Source organism: Solanum stenotomum, chromosome 1, assembly GCF_019186545.1.
Source record: "Solanum stenotomum isolate F172 chromosome 1, ASM1918654v1, whole genome shotgun sequence".
Taxonomy (NCBI): domain Eukaryota; kingdom Viridiplantae; phylum Streptophyta; class Magnoliopsida; order Solanales; family Solanaceae; genus Solanum; species Solanum stenotomum.
The window spans coordinates 50255535-50275062 of NC_064282.1; the positions used below are offsets into that span (position 1 = coordinate 50255535).

The 19528-nt window shown below is 33.2% G+C and overlaps 1 protein-coding gene and 1 pseudogene across 1 annotated transcript; both read left to right on the forward strand.

The window, feature by feature from the left end:
* Window positions 1–5322: 5322 nt before the first annotated feature.
* On the forward strand, window positions 5323–8024 carry LOC125853922 (uncharacterized; annotated as a pseudogene).
* Window positions 8025–8207: 183 nt separating this feature from the next.
* LOC125860864 (peroxidase 40-like) lies at window positions 8208–10103 on the forward strand. Its single transcript, XM_049540899.1, has 3 exons — window positions 8208–8818; window positions 8901–9092; window positions 9524–10103. Exons 1-3 carry the CDS (start codon window positions 8555–8557, stop codon window positions 10094–10096), a joined length of 1029 nt encoding a protein of 342 aa, XP_049396856.1. The 5' UTR covers window positions 8208–8554; the 3' UTR covers window positions 10097–10103.
* The last annotated feature ends 9425 nt before the right edge of the window (window positions 10104–19528 follow it).

Sequence of the window (19528 nt, forward strand, 5' to 3'; positions counted from 1 at the left end):
TGTAGCTGTATATTAATGTATTTTGTCCATTTTTTTTTATTATTCTTATATCACGTTAGTGGCATTTTCCTGTTCCTATGTTTCATTATTAATTTAGTTCAATGTTTATTTCTAGATTGGTACATGGAAAAAGAAAAGTTTATTGAATCGTTTTCATGTAAAATATACAAACTAGTCAAAAAGGAGATCCCTTTAAAATGACTTACAGTAAATTAAAGAAGATCCTAAATTTTGACGATTTCATGGGGAATGCAACTATAAATTCTAATCACTTGAGTAGGAAGTGATTACACAAAATTAACAAATGATTTCTAAAACTTGTTTTAGCATAACCAATGTTAGACTTAAATGTTAAGTAAAGAATAAGAGCAAACAACACAAATTTCATTAGTTTAGAGTTTTACTATGCCAAATACATATATTTGGCACACTCAGATACACATATTTCTGATATATATATATGTGGGTCTAATTATGTGTTATTTGTTATGTATACATTGTATTCAAGCATGATTCACATGTATATATTTGAGATACACTAACTCTCTCGCTCATCTCTCTCCCTTTGTATTTGTATATCAAAATGTATCTATAGTGTGATTTGCATGTATTTCGGATATACCGACTCTCTCGCTCACCTCTCTCCTTTTGTATTTGGTTCAAAGATACACACACACACACACACACACACACACACATATATATATATATATCTTATTTGAAATCTGAAAGAGTGGTGTATCTGACATAAAATTTGGTACACAACTATTAATTAGTAAGACAATTTGTAATAACTATAGAGTGAATTAAAATTTATTGTTTGAATGTTTGTGCAATTAGGTAGCTTTTTCAAAGAGTAAAGGTTTTGGACCATAAATCTCGTATAAAGTACAGAAACCCCAAAAATTTAGACGTTAATTACATCATATCCCGAAAGTTTCCCAAATTACAATAATTTCGGATTCTTCAGAACTCGTGAATACATTGCTCTTTCCCTCGTACATAGCAATCGATACATAAGTTATATATAAAATACATATGTTATGTATCAAATACATAACTATAATCCATATTCATACTGATTTAGGTTGAAATAATTTGGATTATGTATCAACAATAACATTTGTATCAGATACATTGTACACAACAAATTTATAATGTATCTAATTAATAGAGGTGAAGTGATACATCTGAATGTTAAGAAACAAAAGGAAAAAGGGGTATTTTATAATTAATTCAAATGATAGAAATTTTTAAAGATTATATTATTTTAACTCGTCTAACTACCTAATTTTCCCTAAAATCTCAAATGCCTTTTTGACAACCTATTTGGGTTAATAGCCCAGCTGAAAAACCTAATTGGGCTATAGTGAACACTTATCAGGATTTTGATCCAACTGTTAGAAATACATCCTTCCCGGAGACTACCCACCTTCTTCCACATCCGCTTCGCCGCCGCCGAGGTACCGCCCTTTTGCCCCTTCTTCCCTGTTTACGCAAAATTAAAGTTATTTTTCTTTAATTTCTTCAAACATTTACTCTGAAACCAGAATATCTTTCGAACATAGCTCCAACATTTTTGATATTTTCCCAGAATCTTCAGAATACGCATAGCACACACACCTAGTTTGTTTTTTATATGCAAATCTGATATAAAATTGTTATACTTTACATATAATGTCGCTCTAATGCGCCAGTGCTTTCAATAAACCTCTAGTAAATAGAGGGTGTTGGATGTACAAAGATTTGCTGTTAGTGTTGAAGCTCTTTCATTTTACATTAAAGTTTCGTGCATTTTGGGAGCTAGTTAATGATGTCTAGAATATGATGGATGAATAGGAATCATTGATTCATCCATACACAAAAATAAGGATTTATTCATCCATACACAAAAATAAGGATTTAAATAGTATTTTCTTCTGATATGTGTTCATCCCAAATGTATAATGGTTGTGCCTTAAATATGATTCATACCTAAAGTACATACTTGTGTTACTATAGCAAACAAAAAAAAACATAGCTAAACTAATTCAAAAGGTGCAACAATCATCCTTCTGTTTAGTTTCTGTCAAAAACTAACGACATACACATAAACCACATCATTTTCTCCTTTAATTTCTCAATTTGTGTCCCTCCTGTCCAACAATCTTTCACCTTCTTCGTTCACATGTAAAAAGCATTAACGACTGAAGAAAATTCATCACATAAATACTCATTATGCACAGGGTAGAATCACTGAGGTGTAATAAAAAGGTAAAAGATGGAGTAGTATTTCTTGGTCTCCTATTTAAAATATATATACTGTTCAGCTTATTCTTTTTTTTTTTCTTTTAATACTACCATACCTTTTAATCAACACAAGTGGCGATGATTTATGACGGAAACAATTAGTGAATTTTATATTAATTCGTGTCATACCAATACTTTCAATTTCTTTGGATCATTTTACCAAACAGGTAAAAGGCATTTTAACACTAGCTTAGAAGATCTTTGGTATTGTTTGGTTATTTGTAGTTCCTTTAGAAAATAAGCTAATCTCTTTCAAGATGAAGAAGATGAAGAGAACAAAAATTAATTAATGTCACTCGTCAATCACATTAACCAATTGAAACACTGCTGGATAGAGAAAAAATATGGACTTGATTTTTGCTTTTATTTGTGAAGCACAACTATATATAGCGTAGAATACAAATTGTGACAAAGCTATAGCTCTTCAATTGGTAATGGTGTAAAGAGTTAAGTATATGGTTTCTCTATCCAAAAGCTCTAGGCTTTTTCAGAAGGAAAGACAAGATTGTTGAAGACGAAAGGGAAGAATAGAATAGGGATATTCGAGGTGGGGGCATGTAGTTTTTGACAGAAACTAAACAGAAGGATAATTGTTGCAACTTTTGAATTAGTCAAGAGATGTATTTTGTTTAGTATAATAACACAGGGATGTATTTTAGGTTTGAGTCATAGTTTAAGGATGTCTTTAGCCTAAAACTCGTTTAGAGTTTACTAAACTAAATTAATTCTAATTATCGAAACATGAAATAACACTATATAATTATAAACTAACTAAAAATAAAGGAAAGCAAATAATGAACTCTAACCAGGAAAGAACAATTCTTCATGTTATCAATGAGATGAAATTGATCTTGGGTTATGAGCTATCTAACAATCACGTTATCTAATTTACTCATTAACAAGGTTAATATTACAAATAAGAATCCTTTGAGTCTTTAATAATCACTTGTTCGAATTAGTTTCACACCTATATGTCATGGTTGTGAGCCTTAACTTGAATGCATTTCAACTTTGGTAAATTAACCAAATAAAGCAACTTAGGTATATGTCTATCCTAAGTGCATATCCTCTCCTCGATGCCAAACGTTAAGAATATGTCCTATTTAATCTTATTGCAATCTTGAACTCTCACTTTCACGTTCGATTCATTAAATAGTCGGCCAAACAATCGAATAACTAAGCTCATGATCAAATAAATAAATCAATATGATAAACTAATTACTTGAAATCAATATTCAAATAGTAACAATCTTGAAAGGAAAAAATGAGAAGTTAATTCCATATAGACATGGAAGCAAAACAATAAATCTCACAATGACTAATAGTAGGGAGAAGAAAACTTATTGAAAGGCCAATCGGGAAATGAAAAATCGTACTACAATAACTGTAAATAAGCATTTCCTCCTCGTTTTCACTTTTATCGATTTGTCCGCGTGGCGTTTTGTTTTAGAGAAGAGGTCAAGAGGTTAAGTGGTTTTTGATGGTTGTCTTTTGTATAGCGTCAAGAGAAATGACATAGATAAGAATTAAGATCATTGCTTAAAGAGTTTCATTATCAAATTGATCTCGAAATGGATCCCGATAGTTGCTACTGCCCAAAGGTGCTTTATGAAGGGCGGTCCACCATAGTGAAAGTACAATTGAAACCCAATAAACTTTGGCCTCCATGGCAACTCTTAGCTCTCCCAAGGTCAAAAGTTGTCTAAAAACTGTGTTTAGTATGTACAGTTTAGAATATATTTATAGCTAGCGTTTGACCATAGATTTCCAAATATTCTTGGCAAATATAATTTGGGTGAAAATTTGGGTGAAAATTTGGGTGAAATTTCACCATTTGTTTGGCCATAGTATTTGAGAAACATATTTCACTTTTTTAGAAAAATATTTATACCCATAAGTTTTAAAAACTATCAAAACTAATCATAAGTTTGTATTACAAGTCAATTGGATCTTCGTTGCAACAAATAACAAGTGGTGTCCATGACAATGAAGCAATGTGGTAGTTTGTAGTGAGTGCAACAAGCATCATTCCATACATCGTGAAGTAGATAAAGCACATGACTTTGTTACCCTGAGCCGATTGTTCATCATTTTCATCAACAACCATATCATCACTTTCATATTCACTAAATATTTCATCACTACTTTGGTATTCATGTAAAAAGATTATGTAATATAACGCAAACAACTACTATAGATGGTGTTTTTGTAAAAGATAAAAGTTTGGTGTAAAATTTCAATTTTTAAAATATCCCAAATAATGAAATTTGGCCCAAATACTAGAAAAAACTAGTATTTGGGAATTTGGGATATTTGCCAAAAGTATTTGTCAAATAATGGTAAATTGTATGGACAAACATTATTTGCCAAATTTTTCCCCGAATATTACTTGGGAAATCTATGGCCAAACGGGTCCATAGAGCACAAAAAAGTCTGGGTTTTAAAAACCAAATCAAAATCTAAATCAGAATAGGAAAATTTTTGGGCGTTATGGCGCGTCTACTGGTGGTGTGCTTGGTAAATTGAAGTTCAGAAACCACTACTGGGCGTGGCACCACCGCGTTGCATTGGTGGCGCACCAGATAAAGGTTACGAACTGGGAGCAATAATTGTGATTCCACGTAGACAACTCATAGTGCACTTTTTAAAGCTGCTTGCTTCAATTCATTTCAATTTGCACTTGTTACCTTTGAAATATCTTCTTTTCAATCATTAAGCTATTTTGTGTCGTATTATTTTGTCTTTCATCATGAGTCTTCTTTGATCTTTTTTGTAATTTTAATATTTTCACCCAATTTTGCTGCAAAATCCATCTCTAATGTATTGACAAAGTAAAAATACAGTATTAAACACGAATCACTGTAGTTAATACTCAAACAACGATTAGAAGTACTAAAATGTTAAGGCAAATAATAACTAAATATCTGCATTTTAGGCCGAGCATCAAAATGAATTAATGAATGATGTTCTAAAGGTCCAATAATTACTTTTAGCCCCATTTTTTTGTGTCTAGAATTCCAGATCATATTAGAAATGGCTTTAGATTATCACTGTACAGTTTGTTCGGTTTATGATATTGTGTTGTGTGATTATTCTTCTAATTACAATATTTTACGTTTGAAAGCCCTTGGAGAAATTCTACCTTCACCACTGCTTGGAAGTATTTGTTACATAAAAAATTGAATCAATCAATTGACTCTGTTTCAAGCTGGAGTCGGCTAATTGATGAGATTGAATGGTTTATCAAAATAATGAATTCTCTAAGGTTAAGGGATATTACATTATTGTAGGCAAGATGAAACTTATACGGGGTGTTATGGACTGCCAATGCTTGCTTATCTCATTCTTCTTGTCATCATCCTCTTTTTTTTTTTTTTTTTGATAATTGAGAAATCCGTCTGTGACCCACCCTTTGGACCAATCACAGCCTTCTAAACTCGGTGGATAATGGGCCCGCCCCTCTACCCTTCTCCACTTAAATACCGGGCTTCACTTTGCATGGTGTGGGGCTTGAACCTGTGACCTAAGCCACAAATCCTCCACCTTTTGCCACTTGAGCTACTCTTGTTTTCAGGACCTTTTCTGCACTTCCAAATTTTGGTAGGTACTATTTATTCAATTCTCTATCAAATTCCATAGTTATCATGCCAAGTTGCAATTTTTGTTACTAAAGATGTGCAAGTTTTAGTTTTCCTGAGTCCTTTTTTTTATTCAGCGATTTTCTATTGAGCCAATTTTCTTTTCATGCTTGTGAAGCTAAAAACTTGTCTTCAGTTACCCTGAATTTCTTACATACTTTTGGTTTCCATACTAGTTTTATTTTTTTAAAATACAAAAAGATAAAAACTTTTAATTGATATTCAAAATGAAGTATGTGCTTGTAGTCTACAGAGTTATAGGAAATGCATTTTTTCCGATTGAATATAATGTGATGAGTGAAGCTTCTCCGACATGACCTCCTTTTTCCAATCACTGATAATTTGAGGAGTGGAGATAACTAGGTTTTAGGTACATACTTTCCAATTGACTAGTAAGTTGCCTTAGCTTAAGGAGGATTCCAGAAGCTAATGATACGATCTTTAAATGCTGAAGAACAAGATAACAAGAAATCGACAAACAAGATAGACTGGCCACACTGTTCCTTGGTAAATTGTATGCCTTTCATATTGGACAATCCAAACTGACATTACGAATTTTATCTTTCATACGCTCCAGCTTTAGTTTGATACTTTTTTTATTGTGGAATTATGTGCTTCTTTGCCAGTGGTCTTCATCAACTTTTTTATGTATGCCAATTTCTTGCTTTTATCCGCATGATAATGGACTCAACTTTCCTTGTCACTACACAGCCCCTGATGATAAGCAAAGCACCAACTCATTTGAGTCTACTGAAGACTTTGAAAGACTGCTCTTTGGTGATAGTATGGGGAACCGTCCAAGTTCAAACTCCTTTTTCAGAAAGCTTGATAGGGTAGAAAAGGCTTATGATACATCTGGGTTGGGCTCCACGTTCAGTTCTGGGAAAGATCTAGTTTACTGAATGGTCTGGATGAGAGTTTTGATACGTTATCAGATGGGATGGATGGTAAGTTGAAGGAAGAAGCCAGATATTTTGAGTTTGATCCTGATGAAGTAGAGAAAGATGATTATGTTTACAGAGCAGATGACCTTTTGGCCAGGAAACACTTGTAAAATCAAGGTATGAGAAATGAGGTAGCATTTCTGGCGTGCTTTTAGTATCGCGAGTGTCATTTCCGTATGAGGATACGTCTGATTGTGGTTTTTGTATATTTTGCACCCATTGGCGTTTCAACAGCTTCCGTCAAACTTTCAAATGTTTAGGTGTGCTAAAATTGTATGGTCGAAGTGCTTATTTCCTAGTACACCTTGTTTCAATCTTCATTCTCTGTGGCAAGAGCAAACTTATGGATGGCATTAATTTGTTGCCGTAACTCAACCTATTCTCTATGGTGCTGCCATGTCCACCTCTAAGCTATTCATTATTATCTTCAGGATCTTGATCTTAGAAAACCAGGAGTTCGCAAGCCCTTTAAAAGGGATGATTGAAACTACAACAGAGGAAGTTTTGCGCAAAGCTGGTTTCAGGGTTGGTATTCTTGGTTCTGCATCACTTTGACCATGTATGTCTTCAAAAGTTATCCGTATATGCACCCAAATATCTGCATGTGGAGACACCCTCCAGCACGTATATTGCTTATTTAATATACTAGCATCAAGTTTCTCTGCTGGTCAAATTTTCAAAAAGGTTTCTCTTGCTGGTCAGTTTATTGGTACTGAATATCACATTCCCAAGTACTGGATTGATTCTTATTGCCTTGTAAGTTTGGCCTAATGGAGTTATCTGATTTATACATTTAAACATATTTGCAATACAGAACGTGAGGTTCCTAGCTAGCTTCATCACGGAGGCTGGAATTCTCCTCAAGAGGGGCAAGGTTTGTAATCAAATCTATCGACTAATACTGGTGACAGAACACATGAAATGTATTTTATTCTTTCTTTTTGGTTATGTATAGACTGGAATTAGTGTCGAGGCTCACAGAAAGATTGCCATGGGGATCAAAACTGCTAGAGCTTTTGGTGGTCTGATGCCGTTCACCACTATGGGAACAAAACATTTTGTGTTTGGCAGAACAATGGAGGACCTTGATGCAGATTATGAATATAAGATGTACGATCCCAATTTTGTCAATTGGGAACCTCTTTATGCCTGAAAAGATACTATAGTTTTAATTGACCATGTGGTTTGTCCTTGAGAATGTGTATGTATTATCAGCTAGTTATGGTTATGAAAAGATGCTTTGTTAGCTGAGATTTTGTTTCAAATTACATACTTCTGCTTCAAAGGACTTCTCTACATAACACATAGGTTTCATTTCATTGTACATCAATGATTTAGCTGTTGGAGCTCTCCTTCGTTGGTGTTAATTTTTGTAATATTAGCTCCAAAGTGTAATTCCGATAAGTTACATAAACAAGAAGTAAGGAATAGCAAATCATTTTGTTCAGTAATCACATGTTGCAAGATCTGAGAGCAGTTGGTATTAGGTGGATTGTTATACACCAGGGGACCTCTCATGTAATGTTCATTTCCAATTTGACTCATTTGCCTTGGACTATGTCTTCTTCTTAACTGCTCTTCCCTTTTTCTGTTTGCAGTGAACAATTCCTCTATTTAAGGCCTCAACTTTCAGTATTAACTTCAAAAAACACAACTTTCTATTTAAGTTACTGTAGAAATTTAATGGCTTCCTTCTACTTAGCTTCTTTCTGCGTGATGCTACTGATCAAGTTTTCAGTAACATTTGCAAGTGGAAATGTTGTTTCAAACAAGTTGGAGAAAACATGCATTGATGGTGTAACCATCGCGTTAAGTTTTGGTTTGTACCTAAACAGCTGTCCAGAAGCTGAAGCTATCATCTTTTCATGGGTGGAAAGTGCAGTGTCCCAAGACCCCAGAATGGCTGCTTCTTTGCTTCGTCTTCATTTCCATGACTGTTTCGTTAATGCAAGTCACATTATTTCTTCTGTCTTTCTTTTTTGTGCGTAAATATTTTCCATGTTTAATATTCATGTTGAATGTATTTCAGGGATGTGACGCATCAGTACTCCTGGACGATACCCCTAGTTTTAGCGGAGAGAAAACAGCTGGACCAAACTTGAACTCATTAAGGGGTTTTGAAGTGATTGATAACATCAAAGCTGATCTAGAATATGCTTGTCCCCAAACTGTATCGTGTGCTGATATTCTTTCTATTGCTGCTAGAGATTCTGTTGTCCTGGTATATCCTCTTTCTTTAAAATGACTCTGAGTTAAAATAAGAGAAAATACTCAAATATGCCATCGAACTTTGAGAAAATGCTCATTATGCCATCAGTTAAAAGTTTGGCTCATCTATGCTATTTTCATTTGAGAAAAGATTCATCCATGTCATTATTTGTTAATTGAATGACATTCTTAAAAAATGATTTAATTAAAGACGTGATCAAATCATAATTGACCACGAGTAAAAATGGTTTTGCAAAATCGAAACTTTTTTCAGTTAACAAATAATGGCATGAATGAGCCTTTTCTCAAATGGAAATGGCATAGATGAACCAAACTTTTAAGAGATGACATAAATGACTGCTTTCTCAAAGTTCGATGTCATATTTGAATCTTTTCCCTTAAAATAATGTTTTTTGAATTTTCGACTTAATGCATGGATTGCAGTCAGGAGGCTTGGGATGGCAAGTGCAAATGGGGAGAAAGGATAGCTTAACAGCAAGCAAAACAGAAGCAAATAACAACATCCCAGGACCAAACTCAAATGTAGCCACCCTTGTTACCAACTTTCAAAATCTTGGTCTTTCTCTTCAAGATATGGTCACTCTGTCAGGTGCACATACAATTGGGAAGGCTAGATGTGCTACATTTAGCTCCAGGCTAAACAACAATAACGCGGGCGTTAGCAATTCAGAGATGAACTTGGATTTCTTGCAGTCACTGCAACAACTGTGCTCAGCTAACAATAACACTACACTAGCAAATCTTGATAACATGACTCCATCAACGTTCGATAATCACTACTACGTTAATCTTCTATCAGGAAAAGGTTTGCTTGTTTCTGATCAAGTCCTAGCAACTGGAGATGACGATAACACTAGAGAAATTGTGCAGAATTATGTAGACGATCCATCTGTGTTTCTTGAGGATTTCAAAAACTCCATGCTCAAAATGGGAAGCTTACCACCACCAACAGGAACAAATGGCGAAATTCGCGTTAACTGTAGGGTTATTAATTAAAGTTGGATAGCCTAATTTGTAACGTTGCTATTACTATTGATATCATTCTATATATGCTATGCGTGTTAATTTCTTCTCTTTAAACACTAGATTTTGATATGTTTATTTCATTTAAATTTAAGATAAGTTAATAAATAGTTGGATGACTGTATAATAGCTCCAATGTCACTTAAAAACTTAAATAAGTATATCAATACTTTACTAATCAAAAGCTAACTTAACTCAACTGTGATATATATAGTTTCACATACGGGAGGTGAAAATAACTAAATGACCGTATTTGTGTATGTTCAGTAGTGTTCCATTTAATCTTATGTCATAGTTGTAGATCGAGGAGGAACATTGCTCAGATCCAAATTAGAGTTTAACTATATTAACTCAGTAAATCTTATTACCGAACTAATTAAAGGGGCATATTCTAAAATATGAAAAGGAAACTGAAATAAAAGATTGTTGGAAATAGCAATTGGGTCTGGTCCATTCATAAAGAAAGCTAATTAATTCGTTAGTTCATTAGTTGGGTCTGGTCCATTCATAAAGAAAGCTAATTAATTCGTTAGTTCATTAGTTGTTCTCCTAATAAATCCTAGTCTTTAATTTATAAATACATCATTATGGTTGTTTGAAAAAAAGACCGTTGTTTCCAACATAATATGTATGAAGGCTACGGTTAGCTATACAAGAGAGAATACCCTCAGCATCATTTAGGATATTTAGATTGTGGAAGAAGAGTAATCATTCATTTTGTGAAGATCCCTAATGATCGGTGACACATATCGTGATTGAGGCAGATTCAATTTAGCTATAGAGAAACTCATAAGTCTCCTAAACTAGTAGTTGTGATTCAATATTGCATTGGTATCAGAGACATATGCTCGTGTTTCAGTTGTAGACATGCTTTGTATGCAATACATGAAAAATAAGGCTTTTGAGTAATCACAGATTTTTATTGCAATATTTCATTTTTGGATCTGCCTAGTTCTTGCATGAAACCTTAGGAATTTTGTAGCGTTGAGATATTTCCAACAAAATATATATCATAAAAATTGGTCTTCTGAATTTTCGAGTGATTAAATTTTAAGATCTAAAATTTTATTATCACAAATTTAACCTAAAAAATTCAACGATCCATGTTACATGCAATTTTTTGTGGGATTTGAGTTGGATAATCTATCACTCATATGTGGCTTTTTAAACAAAATCATATAATCAATTGTAATTATCATTAAAAAAAAAATTAGGTCAAATTTCAAGAAAATTATGTTAGGGGTTTGTTTAAAAATCAATCAACATTTGATCATATATAATTATATATATATAGATCATTTTTGGACTATTTTCTCAGAATGGGTGATCCTATGTCCCAAAATGAGTTTAAGACTTTAATAAGTGTTTTCACCAAATTAACTATGCCTAAAAATATTTTTTCCTTTCATTGAAAAATCATCCGCCTCGTTAGAGATAGAAATAAATAGGTTCTTTTTTTAAAAATACTACATTGATGAGCATCCCGGAACTCAGCATTGGTGACCTCTCCCTGAGGGGGTTGCAATTCTGGTGCATTGGGAACCTCTTATTCTTGAGGATTAACATTCCTCGTAGAAGGACGTCCTCGAACAGCTCTTCGTGGAGGCATGATCTGAAAGATACGCATAAGCACGAGTTAGAAGGAAACTTTTATAAAGTTGAACTCTATATTGCACGAAAGAGAGTAAGAAAGAAGTAAAATGTTTCCTAAATGTTGTAGCCTCCTAATTATAGATGTGGTGCGCTTCAGGACTCTACACACACAACTTCATAGACATTCTAGGACTCTTGAACTCTATGCTTTGATACTAAGTTTGTCACGCTTTGAGCCTACACCCTGGACGTGGCCGGCACTCGAGAACCATCGTTGGTCCCCAAGAGAACCCTTGACCTGGCTCACTACTCAGCGGAAGACTTACTCAACAAAACAAGAACTTCAAATGAAAAGATTAACTCAAATTATCTCAACAATAGATAACTCAGAAATGTCTGGAAATATTCAAATAGCCATAAGAAGGCAACTCAAGTCTCAAAACATCACAAGGAAAATAGGGAAAGACTCCTCAACTACTACTGTCTATGAAGCCTCTAAATACTACGATAGATGTCGGGACAAGACCCACAACATCTTAACAAAACTAAAATATAAATGTAGAACCTTCTGGAAAGCAAGGAGGCTCACCAAAGCTAACGGGAATGAAAATGGTATCAATGGAGCGCCTGTTGATGACCCTGAACACCTGTATCTGCATCAGAAAAAGATGCAGGTCGAAAGACATCAGTATATTGAATGTACGAGCATGTAAGAGGAAAACTGAAAGCAATAGATGACTGAACTGACAAGGTTGGAAGGAATACTCACCTCAACTCAACTCAATATGCAAGAAACAATAAGACATGCAATATATAAAGCCTTTTAAAATAGTAGATATCAAGTCTATATGTATAAAAATACAATAATAAACTCTATACTCATATTTGGGAGATTCTCTAACCGATAACCATCACTATGAGCTACATGATGATACATCGTTTCACCCACACTACCAGAACTGTCCTATACCTTGCTGAGTTATAGAACACCTCAACTATGTGGATCCACTAAGCTGTGCTTAAAAGCAATAAGGAATCATCTAAAAACTATGATCCTTTACCCATGTTGGCATACATGGTGTATGAGGATTTTGAGTTGTCTGAATTCATCCCCACATCGGTGCTCAATACTACTTTCAATAATATATATATAACTCATGCTCAAATGTTTAAAACATAGCTCTTTCTCAAATTGAGGTTATTACTCAAAAGATCCTCTTAAAAGAGGTAATACTCTGAAACTCCATTGAACTTGTAAACTCATTAGATATCGGTGTTTCTCTCTTTTAAATGTAAAAGTATTACATAATTGGGAATACTTAGCCCCCTTATACTTATTTTGAAATATGAAACTCAAATCTCCTCATCCTCATTTAATCAAGACTTAGTTCAAAATTATAGTTGATTGCAAAAAAGTTCTCAAATTTGACTCAAAAGGACCTCTTGAACTTTCCTCTTCACTTTACTTTGATTTGAAATGTAAATTAAGAGATGCGATTAGGATATGTATGTTCTCTCAAGGATTAACGAAGATTTTAAGAGTAAATATCAAGAAGAGAAATCCGGTACGATGTGAAGGAACACACATGTAAAGAAGGACAAAAGGGTAAGAGACCTGGCGACCCTGGCTCACTGAATGGTGCGGGGCGCCAGCCCCAAAACAACTAAACAATGTTTGGGGCACACTGAGTGGAGCGGCGCGCCAACCCCAAAACTACTGAACAATGTTTGGGGCGTACTGATTAGTGCACCACGCATGGCCCCAAACTACTGGATAGTAGTCCTGGCGTTATGGTGGTGCGCCGCCCCAAGCCCCTGCCAAGAAATTTGACGAATTTTCTTGCTCAATTTCAAGGCCTAACTCATCTATAATCGAATGATTTCCTCCAAACTTATTTTGATATATAAAACTAACACAAAATCAACAAAATCCCACCCAAAATCCATCAAGAACAACACTCATTCGTAAGACCCTCACCTCAAGAACTCAAAAACCTCCATTGTTAAAAGAATGGGGTTAAAACTCAAGTATTTCTCAAGAAACTCAATCAATCAACTTCAAGAATGAATTCATAGATGAAATTACATGATTTGCGTGAGGGAGAACAAACCCAACACTATGAGAGCTTACATAACTCGAATAACACTTGTTCTTGGCGAAATCCTCAAGTTCTTGAATGAACGCTTGAAACCCTCTTCCTTTTCTTCTCTTGAAACTCTTCTCCCAACCTTAATCGTTTAAGAACGTGGAAAAAATGGTCTAAATCAGATTAGACCCTTATTTTGGTGAGAAAAACGTTTTAGGCATAGTGGGTAAGGAAAAGACCAAAATACCCCTTTCTTTAAACAGATGGAAAGCCTTAATTAGAGAGGCTGCACTCACACGGGAATAACTCCTTCATCCGAGCTTGGAATTTAGCAAACTCAACGACATTGGAAAGAGGAATCAAAGACCTTCAATTTGATACCTCATGGTCCACCTTACTCTTTATGTTCTGAAAGATATGACCATTTGAAGTTGACCTAAAAATTAAAACCGAAGTTTAACTTGTACGAATCTCTAGTTGACTTTTCGAAGTATGAGATGTTACACTGCTTTCTTTATTTTATTAGTATAAATAGTAGTCTTTTCATTTTGTAAGACTTCAATTATAATGATTTTGAATGTTGAATGAAGAAACTCTTTCAAGAGTGTAGTTTAAGGGTGGAATCCCTTTAGTTTAGTGTAGATTAGTGATGGGTGGATTCCCAATTGTTGATTTTGGACTTCTTAACCTTGAGTTCTCTTGAGATTGCTCATTTGTGGTTTTCAATATGAGTTGTTTCTTTTCGAATTCAAGTTTCTCTCTTCCTTGGTCGATTGCTTATTCAATTAGCCTTTCTTTCTTTCCTTCTCATCTCTTATTTCTCATCAATCTTACTTTTGTGTTGTTTAATTCTACATTTGATTTCAATTGGTTTCATCCCCAATTGAAATTCTTATCACCAATAGTTGAAAAGCAGCCCTAAACTTTGCATTAGTCACTTTCTCGGCTAAAGGGTCGACCGAAACTTGAGGATCTTCTCTTTCCACATTCTCATTCACATTCCTCCTAATGTAAGCTCTTCGAGGGGCCATATCCTGAAAAGCATCAGATAATGATTATGAGAAGGACATATAAAGTTACACTCTATCGCACGACTTTAGAGTAATGAAAGAAGTGGAGTTTCCTGATCATCTTATAGCTTCTTATTCATAAATGTGGCGTGCTTCACACTCATGAATAAGACTCTACTCGACGTGGCTTAGAGACTTCCTAGGACCTTTCTAAACCTTGTGCTCTGAATGCCAAATTTTTGACAACCCAAAGTACACCCTAATCGTAACACGGCGTATAGGACCCCGAGAGGCCCTACACAAGCCTCTTAGCATGCATCATACAAGATAATAGAATTTAAAGAGTTCAAAAGACATTTTTGAATTATAAAGAGTTTGGCAAAAGTAGAGAAAGTCTAACATAAGTCTCAAGCCATATATCACATCAAAAGAGTGATTGGGACAAAACCCCTACATCACATAAAACATTTCGAATGAAAGACATAAAGCATAAAGAGTCTCGGCCCTCGGAACATGAGGACTCACCAATCGTCAAAAGGTACAAGGTATCAACTAGCCACGAGTTGGGAGGTAGGAGCGTTGGACCCTACATTAGTGAAATAATGTAGGCAAGAGTATGTGTTATTACATATAATGTACCACGTATAATAACAATGCATAAGAGTCATGAAATCATGCTAAAAGAACTTTATATGACATGCAATGACCAAGCTAAACCATAAAATAACATGTTTGAAAACATAAGTCATAGTCATGGTCAATGCAAGCTATATCTTTAAAACGCGTTTGAGATACTTCTAGAAGTAACCTTAGTTCATTATTGTGGGAAGTTTCCATTAACCAACATAGACCATGTGAGCTATAACATGAAATCCGATGTCTATCCAACATCTAAAAGAGATGTCCTTACCTGCCAAGGTAAGAACCATAAACTTCTAGCTTAAGTGGATCCACTAGCTAATGTCTATCTAAGACAAACCTATGGTGGCACATAGTTTATGGGACATGAGTAATCGCCACTTGTCCACTTGGTGACAAGCATAAATCCCACAAAAAAGTCATTAATCTTAACTTGTCTTATCATTTTGGGACATGGGTAATCGCCGCTTGTCTGATCATCCATGAAGGGCACATCAAGTAGCCAATCCAAGATAGAATTCAACATAATAGCTCCTTAATCTTGATTCATCTTAGGTGAGAAAAACTTTCAACCTGATGAATTCTTTATGTGAGAAAATCCTTCCACAATCATGTTTGAGGTAGTATGCGAGAAATCTTTTAATGAATTGGTGACAATTCGTTATGCTGACTTACCATCATATGTTGCACCCCTTGTTGTGTATGATAGTTGTAGATCGATGGGTTTTGAGTCGAATATCAACATGAATTATAACCTTACTTGGGTTTTCAGTGTTGATACAAACTTTTCCTATCTTGTGAGGTTTCATTGGTGTGATTTCATTGTCCATTCCACTAAGGTCAATTCATTAGTCTTTAATGTATATATAAACGGACAAATCGCAGAAAGTAGAGTCGATTTAGTTGCAATGCAACATACTGACACTACTAAAAAACGGCGAAAGAAAAAGCGACGGACAGCGTCGCTCCAAAAAAGCGACGGACTAAGAGATGTTGTCCGTCACTTTTTAATTAAAATAATTATTTTACAAAAATCGACGGACTGCATCTCTTAGTCCGTCATTTTTTTTACGGATTTTTGCGCTAAATATATATATAATTAATAATAATTTATTTAATATATATAGAGACGTCGTCCGTCGCTTTTTATTAAAAATAATTATTTATAAATTAAAAAATAACCACGCTGTCCGTCGTTTTAATTTACTTTATTTTATTAATTAGTTTTTTAAAAAAGCGACGGACGGCATCTCTTAGTTCGTCGCATTTTGGTCAAAATATCTAGTCAAACATTTTTAAAAAGCGACGGACAGCGTCTCTTAGTCCGTTGCTTTTTAATTAAAATATTTTTTTAATTTTTTTTTTAAAAAGCGACAGACGGCATTGCTTAGTCCGTCGCTTTTTTTCGCGGATTTTTGCTAATTAATTATTTTATATAAATAGCGACGCAGTCCGTCGCTTTTTATTAAAAATAATTATTTATTAATTTAACAAAAGGCATGCCGTCCATCGCTTTTTATTAATTTTAATTTTTTAATTATTTTTTAAATTAGCGACGGACAACTTCTTTATGTCCGTCGCTTCTTGGTCAAAATATCTGGTCAAATATTTTAAGAAAGCGACGGACAATATCTCTTAGTCTGCCGCTTTTTGGTCAAAATGTTGGTCAAACATTTTAAAAAAAAGCGACGGACATAGAGATGTTGTCCGTCGCTTTTTAAAAAATATCTGCATAGCAGACGCGATTTTTCCCATTTCTCCATATAAAAGACAAAATTGAGAAATATTTTGATTTAATCTTATTTAAATCGTCTTCTGGAGAATGGTTTTGTGTAAAATAAAAAACAAAAAAAATTATAATACCGACTTCTAGATGTCGGTAAAATTAAATAGTATGTAATAAATTAATATTTTCAATTAACTTTAAATAAATCGTCCTCCGAATGACTGTTTTATATAAGTTAAAAAATAATTTAATATAAAATACCAACCTCCCGATGTCAATATTATTTAATTAACATGATTACTTTTTATTTATCTTAAAATTTAATGTGATGCCGACCTCATGAGGTCGGTATTTTTTATTCTATCTAATTACTTTTAGTAAAAGCGACATCCGGAGGTCGGTATGTTTAAAATATTCCTATTAATCATAATTTTGCTATTGTGCATAATATTAAAATTTCATTTTACACCTACGATTAATTGTTCAAAAAGTGTAACAATTTTGTATACTTTTACAAATAAAATGTTAGAATTCGTGAAATAAATAAAAAATTATCTATAATCCATATTTAGAGTATGAAACTACGTTGATATGAATTAGGAGATAATTATACTTATATTTATAGAGTAATGTACAAATGCTATCAGTCCGTCGTCTAATCATGAACTTAATATCTCATGTCATGATGTAGTAGAGGTGAAGAGCTAACATATAATCCATTCCAGTATGAAATGCGAGATAATATTATTATATACGTTCAATCTTGAATGGATGTCAAGTGTAGTGATCACCTCCTAATTATGATGACATGTAAAGGATACTTCATCGGAGTATGAAATACGTTAATTAATTATATATATATTCCTCGAGTAGTTTAACAAATCAAGTCTTATATACTAGTGGTTCAGATATGAAATACATTATCAATTAAAGAAATACCGATGATCAATTCAAGGAGATTTATATATTAAATTTGATATTGATAAACTTTTGTTGATCAATAAAATTAAATTTATATAATTAGAAGGTATATAATTTAAATTTATAAAATTAACTTGATCGATAAATTAAATTTATTAAATTAAACTTTTGTTGATGTGTAGTTAAATTTTATATATATATATATATATATATGGCCAAACACATATACAACCCCTCTAACTTGTCCACATTTTTCATTTTGGCACTTTATCTTAGCCTTGTTCCATTTTAACCCTTGAATTGCATTTTTTATGTTCCATTTTAACACGAAATACTATTTTTATGATTTATTTATTTTTATATATATTCTTCAATTGCAACTTCTTATTTTAAATCGACATGTGTCATTTAATTTTAGTTAAAAAATTAAAAATTAACAAAAAATAATTCTTTTTAAAAAATAATAATTTCTTTTTAAGAGTGTTATGTGTTTTTGTGTGAAAAATAACCGACGAAATTGTGTTGGTTTTCTTTCTTTAAAATCACTGACAACCTAACAAAGTCAGTCGAGTTTTAACATTGTTTAGTAGTGTTATTAGCAATGAACAAGAGACTTTTTTTAGTAGTGTTATTAACTAAGTCAGTCGAGTCTTTTTGAAGATGGGTTTTTTTATTCGTATTGATTTATATTAAAAATTAAAAGTGAGTATTTGTGTTAAATTTAGATTGCCTAGATGATAAGAAAAAATAAATAAGTAGCGTTATTTAATTTAATTGAATGTTTGAGAAAGAAAATCAAAGAACTTTCGTCAATTTATTTTCATGCAAAAATACAGAGAAATATCAAAAAATAATATTATTGTTTGAAAATTTTTATGTTCGTTCGCGAATGTTTAATTTTTTTAATTAACAGGCACACGTCTATTTTTTTAAAATAAGAAATTGCAATTGAAGAACATAAATAAAAACAAATCATAAAAATTAGTATAAGTGTTTAAATGGTACAGAAAAAATGGAGTTTAAGGGTTAAAATGGAACAAGGCTAAGTTGGAGTGCCAAAATAAAAAATGAGGGCAAGTTTGAGGGGCTGTATATGTGTTTGGCCTATATGTATGTATGTATGTATGTATGTATATGTAATTTTAATTAATAAAATCAACCTCAAAAGGTGAGTTAATATTAAAATAAATTAATAAATACCGACCTAAGGAGGTCGGTATATTTAAATAATTATTTTATTTAGATAATATTGACTTCACGATGTCGGTATGTTGACATCCAATTTTGACAGACCTATAACCCTTTCGGAAGTGCTATTTGGTTAAATACGTGTTTTTTAAAAAATATTCCGAGTTTAAATTTTTAATCGATTTGTCTAAAAATTATATATTTTAGTTTGCATGCTTTATAAAATTATTGTAAATATTAT

What these genes read in the sequence shown, in the direction of transcription:
- LOC125860864 (XM_049540899.1), top strand. Translation starts at nt 8,555, where the DNA reads ATGGCTTCCTTCTACTTAGCTTCTTTCTGCGTGATGCTACTGATCAAG. An exon ending in TCCATGACTGTTTCGTTAAT is followed by an intron (nt 8,819 to 8,900) that starts GCAAGTCACATT and finishes AATGTATTTCAG; the next exon opens with GGATGTGACGCATCAGTACT. An exon ending in CTAGAGATTCTGTTGTCCTG is followed by an intron (nt 9,093 to 9,523) that starts GTATATCCTCTT and finishes CATGGATTGCAG; the next exon opens with TCAGGAGGCTTGGGATGGCA.